This window comes from Channa argus, chromosome 12, assembly GCF_033026475.1.
Source record: "Channa argus isolate prfri chromosome 12, Channa argus male v1.0, whole genome shotgun sequence".
Taxonomy (NCBI): Eukaryota; Metazoa; Chordata; class Actinopteri; order Anabantiformes; family Channidae; genus Channa; species Channa argus.
The window spans coordinates 6144291-6160250 of NC_090208.1; the positions used below are offsets into that span (position 1 = coordinate 6144291).

Consider the following 15960-nt stretch of genomic DNA (forward strand, 5'->3'; position numbering starts at 1 on the left):
ATACTTTATTTATTTTCTATATAAAATGTAAAGTCATATCTTATCATGCTAACCACCTTATGTAGTTTGCTCTTGGCCTGCTGCAGACTTAAGAATCTGCTTGGATAAGTAGCTGTAACTACACTGGTGTGTCTTTCCATGTCAGCTTCAGTCCATAAAGCCACAGTGATGGACTTACCAACTCAAGTCACATGACATGAAATTTGTAACACTTGTATGAACTCAAATAATTATAAATTTATAACAGAACCTTAATAATAAAACATTACAATAAACATGTCTTTTAGACAATTACATTAGCAAAACATTTCTATCCAAGAAAAAGAAATCCAGTTGACTTGAGTCAAAACTTCGGATTAGCAAACCTGGATGACTTCAATGTTCACTGGCAACATTGATAACTAAGTTAGAAATTATGGGGTTATTTGATCTTTAAAAAAAACCAATCAAACACAAAAACAAAGGTAGGCTTGTGACAAACACATAAAACTGAAAGAGAGTAGTCAGCTTTTGTACAAGGTGCATGTCAGCAGGAAACAGTCACAGTGATAACTAATCTGTGAAGTTTGAAGTGTGCAACCTATTAGCATACTGTAAATTAGCATACAGTAAAAGGGTCCAGGAGAGTCCCACATTGGATTGTGCAGTAACATTGGAATAAATATGTACAGGAAAAAATGGGCAACAGAAAAATATGTCGCACCTCACAACTCTGTGTCAACTAACAGCCATAAATAATGTATGTACAGAATATTAATGCAGTGAGAACAAACGCATAAGATTACGATGCACTGAGCAGAGCTGTCAGTATTGTCAGACACAATTTTCAGGTGTTTCAAATTAAAGTTTTAAATTATACTCCATGAGTACAATATTTCCCACATGCATGAGGGTCAGCAGGTGGTTGGTGGCATGTCTTTGATAAAGCTTATACTTAGTTATAGTTATGCTGCTATAGGCTTAGACTGCTGGGGGACCCCCCTCCTCCTGTCACTCTCTCCTCTCCCTTCAAAATTGTCACCATTGTAGGACATTAACTGTGTGTGTTTTCTCCCGTAGTTGTCTTTCTCCTTCTCTGTCTCCCTCTCTCTGTCCCTTTCTGCAGGTGTCCCCAACTTGTAGAGCTGTGTGTCTTCCAGCGTGCAGCTACTGGTCCTACCAACCTGCCCGATGTTTTGTTGTTGCTTTTTGTTGCTCTGTTCTTTTCTTTCTTAGCTTTCCAGTCAACCCAACCGTTGAAGGCAGATGGTCGTCCACCCTGAGCCTGGTTCTGCTGGAGGTTTCTCCCGTTAAAGGGAGTTTTTCCTCTCCACTGTTGCCTATGGCTCGTTCAAGGGGGATTGTTTGGTTTTCTCTATACGTCTTTATAGTGCCTTGAGATGACTTTGTTGTGAATTGGCACTATATAAATAAAGTTGAATTGAATTGAATGTCTTTGTCAGGGACCGAGCAGGTAGACACAGGACACAGGAGTAAAGTCACAAAAGAAAATGGGTTTTATTTACCCAAATGTAACATATACAAAGAAATTTCAATTTATTAACAAAATGTGGGCCCTAAAAGAGGTCAACAAAAGATAGCTGAACTTAAACTATCAAACTGAAATTACAACATAAGTTCTAATCACAACAGAGACAAAACAGACCTAACCTGAGTGACACACAAGGGGCAACATATATACTGGCTGGCCAAACCAATATGACACACGAGGGGTAGACATAACAACAACTGGACAAATTATAAACAAACTCCAGACAAACAGTTTACCAACATCATCCCATTACTCAAATATGAAAAAGCAATAACAAAATAATGAACCAAAGAGTATTTAATTACCTACAACGTCTAAAGAAACATAATCCCCATATTTCCCCCTCCCTGCGTCAAACGGGGTACTTGGTACAATCCAGGCCCAGTAGGAAGTATTTAAAGTTGACAAAGGCCTCAATCCAATCTTTTACCAGCAAAATGATAACTCAAAAAAAAGAGAAATTCAATTAATACAACTTAAACTTAATAACAAGAAACCAAACTTAAGGAAAAAAGTAAATGAAAACATTACCAAACAAACTTAGGGTGCGTCCGAGGCTGTGGCCATCACAGTCTTCATTTACCTAACGCAGACCCACAAACCACGTCGCTCGAGGCTGCTCAGGCACTTCCTGTCAATGTGCAAGAAAGTGACTTCACACAAAGAGAAAACGCCCAGACGACTTATTTACAGACTTTTGGGACCGTTTAACGGTGTAGAATTCGCTCTGCCATGTCAGAGTCGATCAAATAATATGTACTCATAAGGGCAGGCACATTGAAATTGTCTGTCTTCTGCCTTGTATCTTTCAAACCCCTTCTATTTCTACTCAAACCCAAAACAGGAACCATGCTCACAAAACATAAATGAGGAAACCAGGTACAGGCAGTTGACAGTCGTCACTCTTGTTCCTTTTTAAGTTATCTAATGTCAGTTGTGAAGCAATAAAGCCCCAGGACTCAGAATCTGCTACATTGCTTTGGGCCTGGTAACAACTAAGTGCCTCCTGTGATCTTAAGAAGTCCTCTAACCATGACCCAGCCTGTGACTTCTTGTCCTCTTTGTGTCCTCTTCAATAAGCCCATCTTGGTTGACCGTTTTGTTAATTATCTAACCATATGACTAAATTTATGCTATTCACCCACATGTGTCACCTAAATGTTGCTAATGATACTGTATCCCCGCTTAGCATTACACAACGTTATGTTTCCTTTCCCTCTGCACATTGTTACCAAGTTCCCCACATGCCCACAGTGTCAAAAGATAGGCTTATATACACGCATGCCCACACACACACACACACAGGGACACGCAGATTTTTCCTATATCATATAGGCGACTGCCTATGTGACCTATGCCACGAGCTGGCTCTGAGTATCCAGTACACAGAGTTTTCAGCATGTGTGTGACAATGTGACAATTTGCACATTCAGTATTTTGGTGTGAACATTAAGTCCAGATGTCTATAAAGGAAGTGTTCTGTTTCTCTAGACTTTTATTATCTTATGTTGTTAAAGAGTCCTGGGCAACTGTTTGTGTAAAGGAGGCAGTTTAAGAACTGGCCAGTGTCTTTTTTAATAACAAAGCAATCTGCAGTTCCTAGAATAAACCCTCAGGTAAAGAGAAACCCTGTGGCTTTAGCTCAGTTGGAAAGACACTGAACCCCTCATTTTAAATTAGCTAAATTTATTGAAGTTTATCAGTTTAATAATCAGCTTATTAAATTAACTTAAGGTGTCACAGTCAAATAGGACACAACTGGTTTTAAAGCAGTCTGAAAGTGAACTGTAGCAGATTCAAAGATCCATATTTTCTCAGTGAGAGAAGAAGTTGATGTGCACCTGGAGTTTTGGGAAAAGGACTCTAGACAAGCAATGCTCTGAACATGCTGCAGATAAAATGACCTCAGAGGAGTGGCTATGAGATAAAAACTGTCTTCTCAATTCAGGGAAGTGGGCTACAAAAGAAGAACTAAATGTGTATTTCTTCACATTTGACAGCACAGTATACGACTGTTCACACAGACTCCAGCTCTGACAGGACATTAATGATACCGACGGGAATGTGAGGATTTTTAGGTTCAAGGAGATGAATCCTGGAAAACGGTAAGACTGTTCTCTGAGTTTGATGTTGGAGGGTGTTTGGAACAGGGCACAGAGAGACTTGCTGCATGTGTGGAGATGGTTTATTTTTCTTTAGAAGTTCACCCCTGTGAAACAATCTCTCATCTGTCCATAATAATATTTAGCACAAATAGGACATGAGAAAAGTCCAAACACCCTGCATGTCCTGATCCATCCTGAATCATGACGTCCGTCTCTCAGCTGGGGCTCAGCTTCCAAAGTGAAAAGCGCACGGCCCACTGTAGGCGAAGGGGTGACAGTGTATTATAATATGATTAAATATTATAACCCTCCCTAGTCAAACTGTTACTTTTGTGTTATTTGAGCTGGATCGAGCTGAAAAGCTTGACTCGTGTATTTTAACACACCCGGACCCGGAAATACAAAATTTCAATAACGCGGGAACTTCCAGGTTCACGCGTTATTGTTCACACAACTGGAATCATCATGCCTCGTTTACTTTTCGTGCTTACCTTGTTGTTGTCGACCTTTTTTAGGATCTCTGCATATCAAGGTTAGTGTGAGTGTGTTTTTCTGTTTTTTAAGTTGCAGAGAACCTTCAAAGTTTCAAACATGTGTTATTTTTAGGCTGCATGTCTTAGATGAACGTTTTAATGTGATGCAGTGCATTTCCGTCTTTGTTTAGCAGCAGTGGCTCAGTTGGTAGAGGGTGTCCCTGGGCAAGACACTGAACCCCTAACAGCCCATCCCCAATCCCCAGCTGTGCAGTGCCGGTACCAAGCCCGGTAGAAATTGGGAAGGGTTGCGTCAGGAAGGGCATCCGACGTTTGTGGCCTTCATATTATACTGTGTGCATGCAGGCGATGGTTACAACAGCCTCATCCTTAACCAACAGTCGTAAAAATACGCCGGCAGTCCAGGGAGACATTTCTCTTTGCTTTGTGTGGTGACAAGTGTCTCTGTTGTTAAAATTACGCCACATGCTTGCTGCCACATGCTTGCTGCCACATGCCGTCCTCTCGTAGTGTACATGTTGTTAGTCGGTACGAGGCATTTCCGGTATTTACAAATTAGCTGAGAGGAGACGATGACGATGAATCATTTTGTATTTTAAACACAAATGTGAATATTTTATAATATTTTCCCAATTTAGAAGGCTATGCTTTTGTAATATTTTGCAATGATGAAATCGTACTGGGTTTTTTTTTTTGGGCGTTTGTTTATACAGTGATTAAATCACGATGATTGAAAAAGACATTTGTGGGGAAAAATAATATTTAAACTTAAGCATTCCAACGTGTGCTCACGCAGCCATTGCATTTGATGGCACTGAATAGTGTTTTTTTTTATGAATATCATGAGGCCACAACCCTTTGCACCATCTCTATCTCCTCTCCTGTGATATTAAGTGCTGCAGAAGGGCCTTTTTTTAATAAAGCCAGGTCTCAGATTAGCAGAGATGATCCAGGTTTGAGTTAATTAACAGATGATGAATTTGTTCGGTTTTAGAGAGGATCATACTTATATTCAAATGTCCACCTAAAAGACCCTTAGGCTTAGCTGTAGGGTCCCAAACTATTATCGAATGACCCGCCGACAATCAGCCCCTTCACCGCGAACCCTACATCCCGAGCATCCATCCCGGCAGTAGTGTCCGATAGGCACAGAAAACACACAAGATTAGGATGTTGTTTCTAAAGGGCATTACTTTAAGGTAGGAATGTCATGTAATTCTGTTAGCCTCCCCCTTCTTCTTGATACTTCTTGACCTGGGAATAGATGAATGTCCTCAGATAAAATCCGTAATATAACCATAATAAGTGCATTGTTCTGTGAGAGTCGAGTTGGTGGTTTAGTTCTCTTGCTTAGCGATGTGTAGACGAGTGTCACAGTAAACCTAATAATGTATATAATTAACGTAATAATGTATATAATAAACCTAATAACCTAATAATGTATATAATAAACCTTCTTCTTCTTTTCCTTTGGTCTGTTCCCTTTCAGGAGTCGCCACAGCGAATCATGTGCCTCCATCTAACCCTGTCCTCTGCATCCTCTTCACTCACACCAACTAACTTCATGTCCTCTCTCACTACATCCATAAATCTCCTCTTTGTTCTTCCTCCAGACCTCCTGCCTGGCAGCTCCAACCTCAGCATCCTTCTACTGATATATTCACAATGTCTTCTCTGAACATGTCCAAACCATCTCAATCTGTCCTCTCTGAATTTATCTCCAACACATCTAACATGAGCTGTCCCTCTGATGTCCTCATTCCTGATCCTGTCCATCCTCGTCTCTATCCAAATAGAACTTCAACATCTTAAGCTCTGCTACCTCCAGCTCTGCCTCCTGTCTTTTCTTCAGTGCCACTGTCTCTAAGCCGAACAACATCTCTGGTCTCACCACCGTCTTGAACATCTTTCCTTTCATTTTTGCTGATTCTCTTTTATCACACAACACACCTGACACTTTTCTCCACCCGTTCCAACCTGCCTGCACTCGCCTCTTCACCTCTTTTCCACACTCACCGTTTCTCTGAACCGTTGACCCTAAGTACTTAAAGTCCTGCACCTTCTTCACCTCTGCTCCCTGTAACCTCACCGTTCCACCTGGGTCCCTCTCATTGACACACATGTATTCTGTCTCACTGCGGCTAAGCTTCATTCCTCTGTTTTCCAGAGCAGACCTCCACCTCTCTAGATTTTCCTCCACCTGCTCCCTGCTCTCACTACAAATAACAATGTCATCTGCAAACATCATAGTCCATGGAGATTCTTGTCTAACCTCATCTGTCAGTCTGTCCATCACCAGAGCAAACAAGAAGGGGCTCAGAGCTGATCCTTGATGCAGACCCACCTCCACCTTGAACTCCTCTGTCACACCTACAGCACCTCACCACTGTCTTACAGCTCTCATACATGTCCTGCACCACTCTAACATACTTCTCTGCCGCTCCAGACGTCCTCATACAATACCACAGCTCCTCTCTCGGCACCCTGTCATACGCTTTCTCTAAATCTACGAAGACACAATGCAACTCCCTATGACCCTCTCTGTACTTCTCCATCAGCATCCTCAAAGCAAATACTGCATCTGTTGGACTCTTTCCAGGCATGAAACCATATTGCTGCTCACAAATACTCACCTTTGCCCTTAGCCGAGCTTCCACTACTCTTTCCCACAACTTCATTGTTTGGCTCATCAGCTTTATTCCTCTGTAGTTGCCACAGCTTTGCACATCTCCCTTGTTCTTAAAAATTGGTACCAGTACACTTCTCCTCCAGTCCTCAGCATCCTCTCACTCTCCAAGATCTTGTTAAACAAACTAGTCAGAAACTCTACTGCCACCTCTCCTAGACACTTCCATACCTCCACAGGTTTGTCATCAGGACCAACTGCCTTTCCGCTCTTCATCCTCTTCAATGTCCTCCTCACTTCACTCTTACTAATCTTTGCTACTTCCTGCTCCACACCAGTCACCTCTTCTACTCTTCATTCCCTTTCATTTTCCTCGTTCATCAACTCTTCAAAGTTCTCCTTCCATCTTCCATCACACTCCTGCCACCTGTCAATACATTTCCATCCTTATCTTTAATCACACTAACTTGCTGCACATCCTTCCCATCTCTATCTCTTTGTCTCACCAACCTGTACAAATCCACCTCTCCCTCTTTAGTGTCCAACCTAACATACAAGTCCTCATATGCTCATCATCTTCATATTTGTTTGGCCTTTGCCACCTCTATCTTCACCTTACGCTGCATCTCCCTGTGCTCCTGTCTACTCTCTTCAGTCCTCTCAGTGTCCCCCTTCTTCTTAGCTAACCTCTTTCTATGTATACACTCCTGAACTTCCTCGTTCCACCACCAAGTCTCCTTGTCCGCTTTCCTCTTTCCAGATGACGCACCGAGTACCCTCCTACCTGTATCCCTGATCACATTAGCTGTAGTGGTTCAGTCATCTGGAAGCACCTCCAAACCACCCAGATTCTGTCTCAGCTCCTCCCTGAAAACTACACAACATTCTTCCTTTTTCAACTTCCACCACTTCGTCCTCTGCTCTGCCTTAGTCCTCTTCATCTTTCTCACCACCAGCATCATTTTACACACCACCATCCTGTGTTGTCTGGCTACACTCTCCCCTACCAACACTTTACAGTCACTGATCTCTTTCAGATTACAACGTACAGCATGGCCAACTGGCTTATGGTGCTTCACATTCAACCATTCATACAGACTTTTTCTTGTTTTGTTTTTTTACACACAGAGGTGTTAAAAGTGAAGGCGGGAGAGGACGTCACTCTATGGTTTCAGGGTCCCAGAGAAGCTGCCATCACAGTGTTAAAGTGGATCAGACCTGATCTCAAGTCAGAAGGTTTTGTCTTCTACTACAGAGACGAGCACACATATGAAGACTTTCAGCATCCATTGTTTCACGGTCGAGTGGAGCTCAGAGATTCCGAGATGAAGGATGGAGATGTTTCTGTGATTCTGAAGAACATCAGCAGCAAAGATACAGGAATATATGAGTGTGAAATAATAAGTAAAACAGCAGGACACAGTGAGAGGAGCACTAAACTCAAACATGTCATCAGTCTGGAGGTCGAAGATATTCCTGTACACAGGGATTATGGACATGTTGGATTAGCAGCTGGTTTGTTAGTTGCTGCTGCTGCTGCTGCTGCTGGAATTTTTGTGTTTGTGATAAAAATTAGAAAAAGTATCAAGTGTAATCCCTGCCCCTCCTGATGGAGCAAAAGACAATAAATATGCAAGAAATACCTCAGATCGTCTCACCCCTCAGTTTGTGTACTCTGCTGCTTTTTTTAGAAAAAGATGAAAAGATTTAAAGACTTGAGGTAATTTCATTTCGATTCACTGAATTTGTCTGAAGCTCCCAGCTCCTGGTAGAATCCCCCAAACCAAATTAGTTCCACATGATGAACCAGACAAAGAGCAGTTCATAATTGAGACAAGCACTTGATCAGCCCTATATTCCTGTAGATTTGTGTTGTTGTTGTTTTTATTGGCTGCTCAGTGCATCTGCACATGTCTTTGAAATACAGTGGAGTGTAAATGTTTACCTCCTCTTATTTTGAAATTACTAAAAACACAGAAAAACATTTCATCAGTATAATATTTTATGTAAATTCAGCTGGTGCATATGTTCCTTAATCAGAAAGTTAATCTAAATACATTTTTAAAGGGGGTTGCAAACATTTTCTGTAACTTTTCTTAATCACCCTTTGACCCTTGTATGATGAAAGAACATTTGTACCTGCTGAATGTACATTAGAAACATTGTTTTACTCGTTTTGTCACTTCAACATCAGGAGATGCATTTCAAGATTCCCTAACAATGAAATTGCTGCAGACAAGAATTCATTAATAGATCTTCCTATGAGTAGAAATTATTTCTACCAACCTTTGCTGTGGCCACATCCAAATTTTGCATTGTTGGTTTCTGGTGGTGCTTGATCATTGTAGCCAATATATCCACAATTTGGTGTCTATGCACAAAAAAAGAGCCAATCAAACAAATTGTCAAGTATATTGTAAATAATGTCTGGGTCTTGCTGGACCCAGATAAACTAAGATGTGTATACAACACATAGGCAGAGGAGGATGTGCAAGTGGTAGTAAACAGAAGACCAGTGTGTGTGATTATTTTTGGGATTTTATGTACGCTTTATAACCACAGATCATTTTTCTTCTCTGCCAGACCATCTGTTACGCTGTTCATGTCAGGGAGACTGATCAAAACAGAGGCCTAAGTATATACAGTAATTGTTCTCACATTAGTGAAGATTGGCTGCAGGGTATTTGCCAGGAAGCCAGCTTGGTGGTTGATACCCTTATTGCTCTTTTCAAATCCACCGCTCATTGTTGAATTAATGTAAATAAAGTTCAGACCATTGGGTTCTTTAATCTTTGGCTCCTTATACAAAATGTACCTGCAGATTAAAGTTAAGACAAGGAAAAAAAAACGAGTCAGAAGAGGAACTGTTGGCAGAGCTTTGCTGCCATGTTTGTGTTGATCAGTGTGGGTCCTACCATGAAAAATCTAAATCTGAGGATGTCTTGACCCACAGCTCGTCCCTAAATTGACTGCAGTTTACTGGGATTTGTGAATAATTACTCATGCACATCAAACATTGCTAGCGGCATCAAAAGCTGCATATTCTACAGTTAAATCAATACCGAGTTACTTAAGTGAAAAATTAATCAAAAGAAAATAGGGCTTTCATTTACAAGTTCATAGTGCCTATTACCATTTGTTGCTTATTGATCATGTTTAATTAATCATGTCACAAGCAATGTCACATATGTAGGTCTTAAGTTTAGTCTTTAAAGTAATCAGCACTGTCTCGACTATGAGCTCCTCCGGCTTTTTCTTTTTTTTTTTTTTTATATTTGAGCTGCACAGAAGCTAAAGGCATCTTCACCATGTTTAGTGTTAGCCAAGCAGTCACCTCTCCCTAATCGTAATCACCTAGTTTCCTCCCCAAATCAACCTAAGCCTTAACCGGATTTCTGATGTTTCAAAGGCACAGACACACTGTAAGGCACATCAGAGAATGTGTGTGCCAGTTTCAAAGGTGCTTAGGGTTGCAGTAACTAAACGTGACTGAAGTTCATGAAGTAGTGTCCTAGAATTGCATAGTCTTGTGTCTCCCCTACTAGTATCCGATCACTTCATCCTGCACTACAAATTTAATGCAAGATGTATTCAGACTTGTGGTCTTCAGTTATTTACTAAACTTAGAAACCTATTACTGAAAAAAATTTCAGAATTCATTTTTATAAATGTTATGGATCCCAAGATTTCTCTTGTTTTTCTTAGGTTTTAGTGTTTTTCTAGTGTTTATGAAATTTCATCTTTTGATGATTTTTTTCGTCGAGAGAACTTTTGGAGACATTGTTTGCACTACAACACAATACAACTAAACTTGACTGAAGAATATTAATGTGCCATACCAGTCTACATCAACATCCATTTCATTTTTACAGCTTATGTTGCCCTCAGAGCCCCAGTAAAGCAGACTGACAATGAGGACGACCTTCCACATGGCTTCCTGAAACAGCAAAAACAACAGACAATTTTGCATATTGATGGTTAATGGTTTTACACATTTAAGCGAATTCCCACGCAGGGCAACTGGTAATGTAAAAGCCCCACAATGCAGTGCTGCAAGGGAATAAGGTAAACTTTGGAACCAACTGAAGAAAAACACTGTAAAAGCTGGCAGAGGGTTGCCCTGTCCATTATCAGTATCTCTATATGAGTCCCCATTGTTATTAAAGCATTTGACATTCATCTCACAAAACGTGTGGTGTGTCCCAAAGCAGGAGGCGTAGGGTTTTCCCCCTCTTCTTTATCAGCATACAAATAATTTGGCAATGAACAGTAATCCAGATCAAGACTCATTTAGAACATTGAATAGTAGAATCTGAACTGACTAATAAACAATTATAAATCAATATTAAGATGAAAATACTGCAAATCAAACAAGACATTTATAAAAAATACAAGCAATTCAAAATATAAGTTGAACAAATGCATAAATGAGCAGTATGAATCTTTTAGAGTAACAATCAACAACCAGAGAATTTATATATATATATATATATGTATATATATATATTAAAACCCCACAATACGAGCTAATCATAATATGTTTGTATTCTAGATTTAAAGTGCGCTGCTTAAGGAGCAAAAAGGATTTCATGTCACAAAATGTAGCTAAGCTCCCTTTGGCTCTGCTTTAATTCAAATGCTGGTGAGGAACCACAGATTAAGACATTGTAGCTGTTAGTAATTGCAAGAGTAACACAGTGTTTCCTGTGTTTTGCTGGTCTGTGCTACAACAAGTTATTCATCTCTAGAACTGGATGAACTAAAAAGCAGAAACAGAAACAGACTTACCATCTGGCTGACTGGAGGATACATGGGTCTTTACCTGGTTGGACTATTGTTTTTATATGAGCTCTTCGGAGGATACATCCCTAAAATAAGCAATGATTTGCATGCACCTACTGTATTCTCACACCAGAAGACTTTGAATATGGCCAGGCGTTGTTAATTGTTTTAGATTATTGTTGCTGTCCACACAGTTTTTAGACAGAAATGTTACTACACTTTTTGAGATATTATTAAAATGCTTCAGAGCATGTGAAGCTGTAATCTGAATGATACTCAAATTCCTTCAACAGAAGAACACTTTCCCACTACAAAAGTCAAATCTACAGTATTATATCATGAAAACCTCCCGTGAAATGAAAATTAAATACGTCAGTATGATCCAGTTCAAACAGAAACAAGCTAAATGCTTCACTACAGTGTTGTGGGAGGATGCAGTAGTGGTGCAGTGAATACATTTTACAATACTGAACTTATGATTCTACTCAATATTTAGTGTTCTGCAACTTGAATTTGTATTTATGTAACTGTACTTGTCTACCTGTTTTACATAAGAAGTCACAACTGCACCATGTAGACATTGTGTGGATGTCAACGAGACGTGTAGAAGTGTATAACTGCTAACTCAGCAGGATGTCCTTAAGGAGTGCTTGGCTCAAGTTCCCTGAGGTACAGATCCCACCTGAATTTCTTCCCGTCTTTTTTCTTTTTTTTTAATTTTTTAATTTTTTTTTTTTTTTTTGATCCAGATTACAAGTTTAAGACAGTAAGCGAAGGACAGATCTGATTCATCGTGTGAGAATTTCTCTTTTTTTTCCCCTGGGGATGTTTCTGTTTGAACTGGATCATACTGACGTATTTTATAATCATTTCATGGGAGGTTTTTACGATATAATACTGTAGATTTAAATTTTATAGTGGTAAACTGTTCTTCTGTTGAACCTAATTGGGAATTTGAGTATCATTTGTTCTTTGGCATTGAGAGGGAAGATGACGTGTCCCTTTTTCCCTCTTTCGTTGAGCACGTTTCTACCTTTTTCTCTTTAAGCTTTACTTAGAGCTCCTAGGTTTGTAACTCAGTGTTTGAGAGCGAGCAAACACGGATTTGTGAGCCTAACAGGAGATTTGAGCAAGCACAGAGGATTCTGATGCTCACAACTTTCAAAACCGCGCGGCCGTCACCTGTCCGCGAGCGCAGAGCGTCACGTGATTAAGGATCATTCCGTTAGACCCCTCCTTCGATTTTCAAAGTGAAAGCTGGACTGTTGACGCTCTTCTTAACCACTAGATGGAGACAATGAGCGACACGTCATGTCTGTTATAGATTTAAAATGGAAATGATTTGATTCAAACGTGGTATAATCATTTCGTTTGTTAGCAAGTTATGTTGCTCGTTAGACATTTTCCTAATCAGTTTTACAAATAATTTCACAGAGAAATTAATTTGGATCATCATAAGAAATCTACTTTTCCTTTGGGCTGTTCCCTTTCAAGAGTCGCCACAGCGAATCATGTGCCTCCATCTAACCTTGTCCTCTGCATCCTCTTCACTCACACCAACTAACTTCATGTCCTCCCTCACTACATCCATAAATCTCCTCTTTGATCTTCCTCTAGACCTCCTCCCTCCTACCTCAACATCTTAAGCTCTGCTACCTCCAGCTCTGCCTCCTGTCTTTTCTTCAGTGTCACTGTCTCTAAGCCGAACAACATCTCTGGTCTCACCACCGTCTTGAACACCTTTCCTTTCATTCTCGCTGATTCTCTTTTATCACACAACACACCTGACACTTTTCTCCACCCGTTCCAACCTGCCTGCACTCGCCTCTTCACCTCTTTTCCACACTCTCCGTTGCTTTGAACCGTTGACCCTAAGTACTTAAAGTCCTGCACCTTCTTCACCTCTGCTCCCTGTAACCTCACTGTTCCACCTGGGTCCCTCTCATTGACACACATGTATTCTGTCTTGCTGCGGCTAAGCTTCATTCCTCTGTTTTCCAGAGCAGACCTCCACCTCTAGATTTTCCTCCACCTGCTCCCTGCTCTCACTACAAATCACAATGTCATCTGCAAACATCATAGTCCAGGGAGATTCCTGTCTAACCTCATCTGTCAGTCTGTCCATCACCAGAGCAAACAAGAAGGGGCTCAGAGCTGATCCTTGATGCAGACCCACCTCCACCTTGAACTCCTCTGTCACACCTACAGCACCTCACCACTGTCTTACAGCTCTCATACATGTCCTGCACCACTCTAACATACTTCTCTGCCGCTCCAGACGTCCTCATACAATACCACAGCTCCTCTCTCGGCACCCTGTCATACGCTTTCTCTAAATCTACGAAGACACAATGCAACTCCCTATGACCCTCTCTGTACTTCTCCATCAGCATTCTCAAAGCAAATTCTGCATCTGTTGTTCTCTTTCTAGGCATGAAACCATATTGCTGCTCACAAATGTTCACCTCTGCCCTTAGCCGAGCTTCCACTACTCTTTCCCACAACTTCATTGTTTGGCTCATCAGCTTTATTCCACTGTAGTTGCCACAGCTCTGCACATCTCCCTTGTTCTTAAAAATTGGCACCAGTACACTACTGCTCCAGTCCTCAGCATCCTCTCACTCTCCAAGATCTTGTTAAACAAACTAGTCAAAAACTCTACTGCCACCTCTCCTAGACACTTCCATACCTCCACAGGTATGTAATCAGGACCAACTGCCTTTCCACTCTTCATCCTCTTCAATGTCCTCCTCACTTCACTCTTACTAATCTTTTCTACTTCCTGCTCCACACCAGTCACCTCTTCTACTCTTCGTTCCCTTTCATTTTCCTCATTCATCAACTCTTCAAAGTTCTCCTTCCATCTTCCCATCACACTCCTGGCACCTGTCAATAACCTGGTGCACATCCTTCCCATCTCTATCTCTTTGTCTCACCAACCTGTAAAAATCCACTTCTCCCTTTTTAGTGTCCAACCTAACATACAAGTCCTCATATGCTGTTTGTTTGGACTTTGCCACCTCTACCTTCACCTTACACTGCATCTCCCTGTGCTCCTGTCTACTCTCTTCAGTCCTCTCAGTGTCCCACTTCTTCTTAGCTAACCTCTTTCTCTGTATACACTCCTGAACTTCCTCGTTCCACCACAAAGTCTCCTTGTCCACTTTCCTCTTTCCAGATGACACACCGAGTACCCTCCTACCTGTCTCCCTGATCAAATTAGCTGTAGTAGTCCAGTCATCTGGAAGCACCTCCAAACCACCCAAAGTCTGACAGAGCTCCTCCCTGAAAACTACACAACATTCTTCCTTTTTCAACTTCCATCACTTCGTCCTCTGCTCTGCCTCTGTCCTCTTCATCTTCCTCACCACCAGCATCATTTTACACACCACCATCCTGTGTTGTCTGGCTACACTCTCCCCTACCAACACTTTACAGTCACTGATCTCTTTCAGATTACAACGTCTACACAAGATGTTTTCTACCTGAGTGCTTCTCCCTCCGCTCTTGTACGTCACCCTATGTTCCTGCCTCTTCTGAAAGAAAGTGTTTACTACAGCCATTTCCATCCTCTTTGCAAAGTCTACCACCATCTGTTCTTCTGCGTTCCTGTCCTGAAGACCAAACCTGCCCATCACATTCTCATCACCTCTGTTCCCTTCACCTACATGCCCATTGAAATCTGCACCAATCACCACTCTCTCACCTCTGGGGATGCTCTGCATCACTTCATCTAACTCACTCCAGAATTTCTCCTTCTCCTCTAACTCACATCCTACCTATGGGGCATAACAACTCACAACATTGAACATCCCGCCTTCAATTTCCAGCTTCAGACTCATCAACCTGTCTGATACTCTTTTCACCTCGAGAACATTCCTCACAAACTCCTCTTTCAGGATAACTCCTACTCCATTTCTCTTCCTATCTGACCCATGGTAGAACAACTTGAACCCTGCTCCTAAGCTTCTAGCCTTGCTACCTTTCCACCTGGTCTCCTGTACACACTATGTCTACCTTCCTTCTCTGCATCATGTCAATCAACTCTCTAGCCTCCCCTGTCATAGTACCAACATTCAAAGTTCCTACTGTCAGTCCTACATTCATTTTCAGCCCTAACGACAACGTGCCTAAAAAGGCCACATGCACGTGGGTTCAGTATACAAGAGTGACATAAATTACATTTTACAGTTGGTCATCATACAGTTTGATTTGGCAGAAATGTTCAAGTAATAATGAAAATTATACTTAAGCTTAAAAACACCCAAACCGCAATTGTAGTTTCCTGGTTGCAGACTGGACTTCGATTCATCAGGTGGACACAAACCCCTGACTCCTAATGATATGTCTCAACAACTACCACCACCAAGCCTTTATCTGTCTCACCAGCATCAACTGTGCTGGTCTCAGTCACACTGCAGT

At 41.2% G+C, this 15960-nt stretch overlaps 1 protein-coding gene across 1 annotated transcript in view; it reads left to right on the forward strand.

Moving 5' to 3' along the window:
• Positions 1-3658: 3658 nt before the first annotated feature.
• LOC137137944 (coxsackievirus and adenovirus receptor homolog) overlaps positions 3659-15960 on the forward strand; it is a 94958-nt gene continuing 82656 nt past the window's right edge. Inside the window, exon 1 of the mRNA XM_067524794.1 lies at positions 3659-4168. Coding sequence (XP_067380895.1) covers positions 4102-4168 — 67 coding nt within the window. The 5' untranslated portion in view covers positions 3659-4101. The remainder of the gene's footprint in view (positions 4169-15960) is intronic.